An 11,377-nucleotide genomic window follows, 5' to 3' on the forward strand; every position below is an offset into this window, starting at 1 on the left:
AAATTAAATTTTGGGGTTAATAATGATCCTACTAACTTCATTCCCATCCTCAGAAATCCACCATTCTGTACCCAAGGTATGAACTCAAAGTTTAGTCAATCATTACTTTATGTCAACAGCACATTGGTGTACAAACCAACAATGCCAAAATACTCAGCAAGGTCTCTGAATGAAGAAGCTTGATCATTCTTAGGACAAGTAAAATCTTCTTTCATTAAAATAGAGAAAAACACATTATAAAGAAATAGTTAGAAGCCCATATTGGCTGATTAAACTGGCCTTTATTTATGAATAAAAAGAAAGATAATAAAAAGCCTAGATAGATGATCAGTGTAGGTAAAGTATACAAGTGTGCCCTATAGGCAGCAGGTCACTCCACTAGGAAACACAGATGGGAAAGGGCACTCTACCAAACAGACAGGAAAATGCAGTATGTACCTTTAGATAGAAACAGTGGAAGATCTAGAACATGGTCTGGGATCCTGGTAGCAGAAGCACAGAGGTGGATAATTGAATACTTATGATCTCCTTTCATGAATGGAAATCCCCAAATTAAAAACAAAGCACAACTTACTTATGTACTTCTTAACTGTCAGGACCTGGTACATAAATAAAAAATAGATATGTATATGTACTTGACAGGGAAGCTATTTAAATAAAGAAGCCTATTAAACTCAATTTGTTTTCACATTAGAAGAAAAAAATGGGCATTTCATTAAAATAAGACTCATCAAGGACCTATGCCAATAAAGCCTTGTGGTGCAATACACAATGGAGAGCTAGTTTCACAAGTGTCTTGGACAATCAAAAGAGCTTGACCCCTGAGGTATGCATGTAGGGTCACTGTGTCTAGTCGATTGTAACTCTGGCTTCTTTTGTAATACTAACAGAACTTGTAGTTGAATTGCCTTTTCTTTTAGAATAACGAAAATATTTTACTAATTACTAAAGCATAACATTTACAGAAGTTTCCAGACATCTAAAATGTTCACAAACTTTCTTCCTCTCCTTCTAATTCTTCTCCCTCTCCTTCACTTCTTCCTCTTTTCTTCTTCTTCCTCCCCTCCTTCTTTTCTTTTTTTGGGGGGAGGAAGAGAATCTACACTTGACAGTAAAGTCACAGTATTATTAGTGAGGACTGTGATGTTGATTTAATGTTTCCATTTTGATTCAGACAATCAACCCTGTCCATCTATGGCACCTAAAGTTAGATCTGGCTAGAGTACCCTTAAAAAAAAAAAAAGATTACCTTCATTTGTCCACTGCAATTAGATCCCATAAGATGGGGGAGTGGAAGGAGACCATAAAATTAAAATAAAACTACTTTCCCCCTAAAAAATAAATTAAAAATCATCCATACTTCTGGCAGCTAATACTTACAACTACTATCATTCACAATGCTTTCTACTTAAACCATGATGTGGAAATGAATCCAAGTAGAGAGCCACGGCTTCTAAACATTTCACAGTGACCCAGAAGATACTTCTTGCCTCTGCTCATGCTTTACAACAGTGAATCAGGACAAGACATAGATTTGCTAATGTGGATGTAATCACCAAAGATGGGGATACCTGGGCTTTTATTCTGTAATGTTTCTAAGTCTGTGTTCATTAAATGCAAACAAACAAACAAAGAGGAATAAGTCTTGTCAGAACAGGAGAACTGGTGTACACCTGATGATCTCATCAGCTTAAATATTCCTGGCACATAGCCTAGCCCATGCCTGCACTGTTTCTATGGCTTGGGCTCCATTGGTCTTCCATTGCTTGGCTGCAGCATTTACTAACAGATCATTTGGATTAGGTGCACTTAACAAAGCCTGGATTGATAGAAGAACTATGCAGATCTGCAGTTCTGAGGACCACTTATCTTTCAAAATATCTAAACATAGGTATTTAATAAATGAAGGTAACCTCTTTCCATCTTGTCTACATTAGGATGACACATTTTGGTCATGCAATGTACCTTAGATGCTGCCATTAAGCATTCTTCTGGAGGGAATAGTTCAAATTTAAAAGTCCTTCCTTCAAAGAAGAAATTCTGCGGGCCAGCAATGACCACATGAAAATAACAGGTGTTGTTCTCCTCTTGTTTTACTTTAATGCCAGGAACCAGTTCTGCCAGCAAACACTGGGTTTCCTTGGTAATTCTGAGAGGCAGCCTGGGCAACTTGTCAGATTCTGAGTTCGGTTTCAGCTCTTGTCTCTGGCTCTACCCACCTCACAAAGGAATCGTCAAATTGCAAATTGCTTTTTGATGTAGTACAGGTACAATTAATGAGGTTACTTCAAGGAGAATTTTTTAAAACTAAAATCATGATAATATTGGTAATCATCAAATGTAGGAGATTAAATTAGAACCTCTATAAGGTGTTTTTTTTTTTCAACTGAACTTGATAGGGCAAAGGAGATTCTTCATTTAGTTAATTGTGACTTGATTGTTCTACTGAATCAACTCATAGATACCCCTCCTGAAGTGCCCATTGCAATGGCAGAGGGAGGTAACATGCTTGCTAAGGTGGAGAAAGGTTACAGACAAGTTTGCACTGGAATTTTCTGGAATTGCTGATAAACTGGATGTTCCTTTAAAGGTATATACACATCTCTTTAGTGATGTAGATGACTTGAGTAGTTGTGGTTTATTTAATTCTGTAAATATGTGTAAGAGAAGGCACACACCTGAACAACTTAGCTTTACTATGCTTTGACCAAGAACTGGAGGGCAAGCATAGAATGGAATTTGTCAGAGCTGGAATGTAAGCAAACTGCTTTAACCTTTGAGGATATGTGGAGGTTTGGATGTTTTTGACTCTTGACTAAGATAAGATCAATAACATCTTGTGGTGTGCTGTTTAAGTGTGAACTATCCCCAGCAAATTCTAAGGTTCCCTTCTTTATTGGTGGCTAAGTACCAGGTTTGATAAGCCTGCTCTGATGGAAAGAGCTGGTGGAACTTTTTTAGGGTACCCCTTAAAGTCATAATCCCTTGCATAGATTTTTGTGGTTCAGACCACACGCACAGCCTGGTCCTGTGTGCAGGCGGAGCCCAGGGGGAGTTTCAACTGTCAATATACCTCAGACTTCTGGTATGTTTGTTTTCATCTTTTCTTGCTATGATGCATTTGTCTTGAAGTAAAAGCCTCCTTTGAGTATAGTATGTAGAGCTTGTAAATGCTAAATATTCAAATTAGATATGCACATGTAAAAGATGTTTTGTTGGAAGAAGGTAGAGATCACCACAGAAGATTTTGCACAGCACACATTTGAGAACTATTTCCTGATTAGAGCCAATAATGCACAGGACTAGATGAGTTTGGGGTAGGGCTGCTATAGAAACTTCATCAAGCAGAGGACTAGCCTAGGGAAATTAAAACTAACAAAATTTTTATAGCCTGTTGGTATCAATGTAAACTGGTAAAGTCACCATGAAATTCAGTGTGAAGATTCATCAATAAACCACAAACTGAACTACCATATAACTTACCTATACAACTCCCTAGTGTGTACTTGAAGGTCTGAAAGTCAACATAGTACAGAGATAATTGCACAGCCATATTTACTGCTGTACCACTCACAACAGCCAAGGTAGGAAGCCCAATCTAGATTTCCATTGGCAGAAGATCAGAGAAAGAAAATGTGACATAAAGACACAGTGGAGTCTTATTTAGCTGTAAAGAAAAAGGAAATGATGTCATTTGCAAAATAAAAAGAATGGAATTGGAAATTATCATGTTAAATGAACTTAAGCTCAGAGAGACAGATATTGCATGCATCATATGTGAAATCTAACTTCAAGCATATGTGCATGTGTGCATGTGGGTGTGCATGTGGGTACACTTGGGAAACAGAAATGGAGGGAGAGATAAGGGCCTAAAGAGGAATAGAGAGAGTAAAGGGGACAGAATGCAGTGCATCATGTTTTCTGTCATATGGAATTTGGATAAACAATGTGTTAGGAGGGAAGGAGAGAGATGAAAACATAAGGGGACTGCTAGAGATAGGTGGCAGGAAAATAGAAGGGGAAGGTAAAGGTGGAGAGAGAGGATTGGTATGAACAAAACACAATTCTTTATATAACTAGTATCTTAGTCTAGTTAAATCCACCTATTCCTTATGAGCCAGGAATCCTGTTCAGATGCATGCTATCCCAGAGGAATTCACATACCCAATGCATCAGTGCTTATGGGTACTGAAAATGATGAAGATGTTTGTTACCAAGGGAGCAGTTAGTAAGATGTGCTAAGTGAAAGGAGTTGAAAATAGCGTAGTAATGAGCAGATATAAAATGGAAAAGCAGGCTTTATAAAGCAAGATCCCATTTGTATAAGATGTAAATTTAAAAACTTACCTATCTTGAAAACACTCGGAAATGTTTTATAAGAACAAATACAAGTGAAATCAACTCATTATTTTTAAAAGGTTGCAAGCTGAAACAAGACATAGAAAGATATGGGGAAGATTGGGTGAATACACAAATGGAGAATGGATGAATGGGTGATTCAAAACGCCAGAGAGCAGTGAGTGCCCTACAAACCAATAAGGACAACACACCATAAACGGAAGAGTATTGTCTTCCTTGACAAAGAAGTTCTCTCATCACCCCCCCAACATACAGATACAAAGATATATATATATATCTATATATATCTATATATATATCTATATATAGATATATATATAGATATATATATGTAAAGATTTCAAAGAAATGGTTCATCTTCCTTTCCACTCAGTATCAGGACAGAACTTAAAATTGTCCCTGTTTTTTATACAACACATGCCAAATCTGCTCAGTTACACTCACCTGACCTTGGAAGTCAAGTGTTGGTCATGAACATAACTGCTGAGGTAATTCCTGAGGGCAATGAGTCTGTTTGGCTTCTGTCTCTGGCAAAACAGAAGAAAGCCATCTTCCTACCTTAGTTCAAGCCCTCCTCCTCAGAGGGGGGTTATGGATGTGATTGCTCGCTATCAAGACCCATTGGCTTCCTGTTCATTGGTGCTGTATTCCAGATGTTGTTCAGTCTTTACAGACTGTTTTCAAAAACCCATCACTTTCTCGCATTTATCTCCAGCAGAAGGTGAAGCTATGGCCGAGGTTCCTAGTGTCATCTGCGCTAAGTGCTGTGGGAATCATAGTCCGCTTCCTTCTGTGCTCTTGCATTTGAACTACACAAGTCCTTTCTTTTTGTGCAGTAAGAACAGGGTGAATTTAGATTTTCACATTCTGGTTGTCACTTTGCTGGTACACTTTGTCACCAGCAGCAAGAAGAAACTACATTGTGCTTTCTTTCTTTTCTTTTTTTTAGGTGAAAGTTACTTCCCCTAATTTCAATTAGCATGGTATTCCTCTTATGGCTTCCTTTGTTCCTGAGGGGAACACAGCTGTGAGTTTTATGGGGTTCTGTTTTATGTGGGGTCTTTTTCCTTTTCCTTTCTGAAGTACTTTTGTTCAGTATTTTTCTACAATATGTTCAGACATGGATGTGCAGAATTAAGTTTTCCTAAATATTTCACACCTTTTTTGGTTATTTCTCTTATTTTATTATTTTTGTAAAGTGTTTGCTGGTACAAATACTGAGGGATGTCTGTTTCTCTGAGGCTCTTAATTTTTCTTCATTTTTCTCTTTGCTGTTTGAATTGCATGCACATATTATTTTTTTTGAGTTTGCTGATTGGTTTTTGTTGCCATTTCAAATCCAATATTGAGCCCCTCCAATGAACTTTTATTTTATGATTATTTGCCTAATTAACTCTGACGTTTCCATTTTGTTCTTTCCTATAAATTTTCTCTTTTAAGTGATGTCATTCACCTAAGTACATTTCCTGTTGCTGTAACTGAATACTAGAATGTAGGTAAATTTATAAAGAAGAAAGAAGGCTTATTTAGCTTACCTCTGTAGAAGTCCAAAAGCATGACAATGACATCAGGTGATGGTCTTCCTGCTAGGCCATAACACACAGCATAGGAAGGTCAAGCTTGCTAACTCTGGCCTGTTTTCTTCTCTTTACCAAGCCCCTAACGCTATGAGGGCCCCATAGCAGGGATCACCTAATCACCTCTCCAGTGTGCTACCTGAAAAGACCATTAACACAGGACTTTAGAAATTCAGTTTTGTCATAGAGTTTGGAAGGAGCAAGCACCCAGACCATATAATTGTCATGTTTCATGATTCATAGCAGTTACATCTTCCATAACTTCTGTCAGTATGGCTTCCTTCAGTTCCTCAAACATATCGTCTGTGTGAAAGTCTTTGTTTGGTAACTCTGATACCTGCACCTTCTCAGGTCTCAGCCACTTTCTGCTCCCTATCTCTGCTCATAGCTCTGTATGGATAACACATACTTGTGTCCTTAGTGCAGTGGTTCTCAACCTGTGGGTTGTGACTCCCTTAGGGTCGCATATCAACTATTTACATTATGATTCATAACAATAGCAAAAATACAGTTATGAAGTAGGAATGAGACAATTTTACAGTTGGGGGTCACCACAACACAAATTCTACTAAAGGGCTGCAGCATTAGGAAGGCTGAGAACCACTGCTGTAGCCGGAAGGTTTCTCAGGTCCTGCCTGGCCCCGAGGTCTTGCAGCCGCTTATAAAATAATCACTCAGAGACTTAATATTATTTGTAAATGTTCAGCCCTTACCTCAAGCTTATTACTGACTAGCTCTTACACTTAATTTAACCCATAATTCTTATCTATGTTTAGACACGTGGCTTGGTACCTTTTCTCAGTTCTGCCTTGTCATCTTGCTTCCTCTGTGTTTGGTTGGTGACTCCTCTCTCAGCCCTTCCTCTTCCCAGCATTCTCTTAGTCTGCTCGCCACACCTATACTTCCTGTCTGGCTACTGGCCAATCAGTGTTTTAGTAAACCAATGTACAGGAACATTATTCCATAGCACATTGCTTTATTATGTCAGACTTTGTTAAAGACTGAACATTGTAGTACTTATGTGTATGATTTAACTTTCCATTCTCTGGAGCTTATTTTTGTTGTTCTCTTGCTTATTTGTTTTGAACTGTGTCTAATCCATGTTAGTGAGCTCTGTTTTCTCCCATGATGTGAAGTCTTTGATATGTTTACTAGAAAAGCCAATCAAGCCATGGCTTCTTATAGGTCTCTGTGAGGATAATGGTTTTACAATGGCTTTATTTCACTACCTCTCTTCTCCTAATTTCCTTGTCCAACTGTCTCCTTTATTGGATATGACCCTTTAACTCTTAGTCTGCAGGGATAGCAGGTGGGCTTTTCTAATTGTTTTTTTAAAAAATTCCCCATGGAAATAATGGTTCAATAGTCTGGACCAAATATATTTATCTGGCAAGGATAGGTTTCAGAGCTGGTGAGTGAGGTTAGTTGTATAGCTGCTAAAACCATCCTGTGTTTTTAGACTCAATTACTATATTTTAACATAAATATAGTGTGTTGGCCTGAAGAGATGGCTCAAGAGTCAAGATCACATGCTATACTATTCCCAGCATCCACATGAATGACCAAAAACCACCTATAGCGCCAACTTCATAGAATCTAATGACTGTGGCCTCCTTGGGTACCCATGCTCACATGCACACGCACATGCACGAGTGCACACACACAGAGAGACAGTTTAAAATAAATTTTTTTTGCAAAATCAATGTGTTGCATTGTTATATATACATTGTATATAATGTATTTTGATCGTATTCATACTATCCCTGCATTGCCCTCTCTTGTTTGATGACTACTATGTCCTTCCTCTGCCCAATCAGTCCATGCCCTACTTCATCTCTCTCTCCTCTCTCTCAAGTCTGTCTGCCTGTCTGTTTCAATATGTTTAATAAGGATGCCTCACAGGAGCATGGACCAGAGGTTGTTTACAAGAGCCTGGACATCAGTGCCTACACCACTGAGGAAAATATCTTTACTTATTTAGTGACATTAACTCAGTGAAGCATTCTTAGCTGTGGTTTTCTCTGTCTCTACAGAACTGGTGTGTTGTTGGCAGTCCTGGCAGTTTGAATTATCACTTTACCCTTGAACTTCCCATACTATTTCAAACAAACAAATAAATTCATTTCCTCTGAAGAGAGCCACCAAACCTTTTCCCCAGAAGCCCCTTCTCTGCCTGTTCAGCCTGTGAGCAGCTGTCCTGGGTGCTGCTGGAGGTAGCCTCCAGTTTCTTGCCTTGCCTGTCACTTATCCTGTAATGAAACTCTTCTCTACAAATGGGGTGTGGAGAGGATGTTTAGGGCCTGTCTTCAACTAGTGCCTGAGGCTTTGGAGTGGAATATGGATAGATAGCTCTAGAAGTCTTGATTAAACTTATCGCAAATGCATCTTCTTCTACTTGAGTGCAGAAGACAAGAGTTGCTGTTGATGGGCCTTGCATGGTTAGAACAGGGTAAATCTTGATGGGGGTCGGGGGAGCTAGAGAGGGAATCCCAGCAGCTTGACCTCTCTGCCCAGGATTGAGAATCTATCAAGCCAAGCATGGGAGGGGATGGCAGGAGCAGACTGTAACACAGATGACAGGCTCTGGTTAAATGTCTATTTCAAAAACAGTTTACTTAAGAGGATTTGTATTTGTGAGTAAGGGTAGGAAGATAACATTCACTGAGATCTTCAGAATGTCCCCTTTGGGCATTTTATCCCTCCCTGTTCCTCTATTCTGCCTGAATTTCAGTCTGGAAAGGTTTTTGTTTGTTTTGATTGACCTATGTGCAATCTCACTGTTTCCTTCTTCAGCCATGGCCCTGCGCTGGTGAGTCCATCAAAGGCATTCCTCACTCCTCTAAAAGTGTTCTAGATTTGGAGCATTTCCTCTCGGTGTTTTTTCTTTCTTAGAGTTTCCATCTCTCTGATTGCATTACTCATTTGTGCTTGCATGCTACCCACTTTTTTTTTCCATTAAGGACCTTAGCATATTAATCATAGTTATTTTTAAAGCCCCGTCTGATAATTTCAAAATCTCGGCAGTATCTGAGTCTAGTTCTGATAGTTACTTTGTCTCCTTGGACTGGAGTTTTATTACCTTCAGCATACTTTGGAGTTAGTGTTGAAAGTCTGACATTAAATATTAAAAAAGACGAACTGAGCTTAACAGGTCTTCCTTGTGTACACTATATTCATTTTGATAGATAGTATTGTGATTAAGTTTCGTTGTGGCCCCACAGGCCATTCTTATCATTTCTCTAGTTCCTCTTTTTATCTCCCTTTTTTGACTTAAATCTAACCCTGCATGACCTGGAATTAGCTATATAGACTAGGCTAGACTTGAATTTGCAGTTTTCTGACTACATAGTGCTGGGCATGTACCACTGCACATGACATGGGGAAATAATTTTTTTAATTCTGTGTAGAGCAATAAAGGAAGATGCCAGATATCCTGCTCTGGCCTCAACATACCTGTGAAAGAACACGCATACCTATACAATCATAAAAATTACATCCATAGCCCCCTCCAATAGCACAATTTCATTGTTTGGTTGGCCTGTGTTTCTAGGCTATGATCTTTATGGGTGTTTATTAGCTGTCTTTGTCCTCATAAGTGAAATAGAATCTACAGAGTGAAAGGGCAAGAGAAATGCACTTCTCCCAAAGCTATGCTCTGGGGAAGGCTTGCTTTCCCCTGTGGAACACAGCAGATTTTGTGGAGAATATTTTAAGCATAATTAATATCTAGTCTCTTTCTTTCTTTCTTTCTTTCTTTCTTTCTTTCTTTCTTTCTTTCTTTCTTTCTTTCTTTCTTTCTTTCTCTCTCTCTCTCTCTCTCTCTCTCTCTCTCTCTCTCTCTTCTCTTTCTTTCTTTCTTTCTTCTTTCCTTCCTTCCTTTCTTTGTGTGTGTGTGTGGGGGGGTGTGGTGTGCCCATGCATGTGGAAGCCATAGTCTGATGTCATCAGACCTCTTCCTAATATCACTCTCCACTTTATTTCTTGATGAAAGGCTTTCCACTGAACCTTGAGCTCAGTGATTTACAGGAATCCTCATGAATCCAACTGTCTCTACCTGGTTCTCTGGTGACAGAGTTATAGGAGCATGCTATGTTCATCTTTTTATATAGGTTATAGGGTTTAAAACTTGGGTGGCCATGCTTGTGTGACAAGCACTTTGCCAACGGAGGCATCTCCTCAGCTCCCAGCCTTGCTCTTTCTTTACAAGGGCGAGGAAGAGAGCTTTCTTAGCTCTTACCACCAGAACAATGTGAGTTGTTAGGAAGTAAACCCAGGGAAGGCCTACAGGATGACTGCCACCAAAAGTCCCTCTCCTACAGTCTGTGCAGATGAGTCTCTACAAGATTATCAAAATTGCTATTCACATGCTGCTACAGTTTATAGTTCCAGTAGTAATAAGCAGATCTCAGCTATCTTTCTCAGAAACCACTTACTTGACTGGTTTTATAGTTGCTAATTTTCTCTGCAAACTCAATGTATTAGTCAGCTTTTCATCAGTATAATGCAATACCCGAAGCAATTGACTTACAAAAAGGGAAGGTTTGTTTTAGCTCACATTTTAGAGGTTCTGGTCCATGGTGAAGGGGTCCCATCGATTTTCACATCTGCAGGGCAGCACATTATGATAGAAGAAAGATGTTAGCCTCATGACCCAAGAAGCAAAGCCAGAGAAGAAGAATAAAATATTAGAATTCCACCATCCCTCTTGAGGGCATGCCTCCAGTGACTGGACTCCTAAAGACTACTCTCCTCCTAAAGACTACCACCTCCGAATTTCATAACCAGGGCAATGAGCCTTCAATTCCTAACCTTCGACAGATGCTCGCAGAAACCAAAGCTTTCAGGTTTCTGACTGTTCCAAGAAAAACTGTCAATTTTTAGTGCAGCCTTTTCTTATTATAAAGATAAAATGAGGACTTCATGTCAGAGAATCTGGAAGAGACATCTTGACATGTAGACTACCACTGTGCGGCTCTGTATTCTCTAATGTCCAGGGTAAATGCTTTATTCTCTTTACAAATGCTTCCTCCCAGTTTTTCCTTTTGTTTGCAGGTGGCTGACAGTGCTATTTATGCTACCATTTGGCTCTATAGCCAAAATAGAAGGGTTTCAAGAATGGTGTATTTTTCTTGATGTGTGGGACAGAATGTTTCACCTGGCCTTTCTTTAGGTCTCCACCTGTAAATAAGGTAACTTTTATCTGGAAGGGAGGATCACATATACAGAAGATCAGTTACATGTACTACATATAAATAAAACATTGCCTCACAAAAAGAAATTCTTAATGAATATTGATTGCTTTTAATTTCCCAGAGATGTGTGCATGTTTCTTCCTTGGTGTAAGAGTATGAGTATGTGTTTAAGAGTTCTTGCTTCAGAATTTAGAGTCCAGGAAGATTGGCAGCTGATATAAGTCACCAGGCACTTTCAAGTCAGGAGGC

At 39.1% G+C, this 11,377-nt stretch overlaps 1 protein-coding gene across 1 annotated transcript; it reads right to left on the reverse strand.

The window, feature by feature from the left end:
- Positions 1-1,690: 1,690 nt before the first annotated feature.
- Positions 1,691-5,111, reverse strand: LOC128107908 (ubiquitin-conjugating enzyme E2 N-like). Its single transcript, XM_052734246.1, has 3 exons — positions 5,055-5,111; positions 1,914-2,211; positions 1,691-1,881 (listed from the first exon to the last, which is right to left on the reverse strand). The coding sequence occupies exons 1-3, from the start codon at positions 5,109-5,111 to the stop codon at positions 1,691-1,693; spliced, it is 546 nt and encodes a 181-aa protein (XP_052590206.1).
- Positions 5,112-11,377: the final 6,266 nt, after the last annotated feature.

This window comes from Peromyscus californicus, unplaced genomic scaffold (genome assembly GCF_007827085.1).
Source record: "Peromyscus californicus insignis strain IS unplaced genomic scaffold, ASM782708v3 Scaffold_12__1_contigs__length_115047231, whole genome shotgun sequence".
NCBI lineage: Eukaryota > Metazoa > Chordata > Mammalia > Rodentia > Cricetidae > Peromyscus > Peromyscus californicus.

Excerpts from the sequence above, each read along its gene's own strand:
- LOC128107908 (XM_052734246.1), bottom strand. The coding sequence starts at position 5,111 with ATGACACTAGGAACCTCGGCCATAGCTTCACCTTCTGCTGGAGATAAA. Across the intron at positions 2,212-5,054 it reads CTGGAGATAAATGCGAGAAA|AGCCAGAGACAAGAGCTGAA; the intron begins GTGATGGGTTTT and ends TGAGGTGGGTAG. Across the intron at positions 1,882-1,913 it reads TGTAGACAAGATGGAAAGAG|ATATTTTGAAAGATAAGTGG; the intron begins GTTACCTTCATT and ends ACCTATGTTTAG.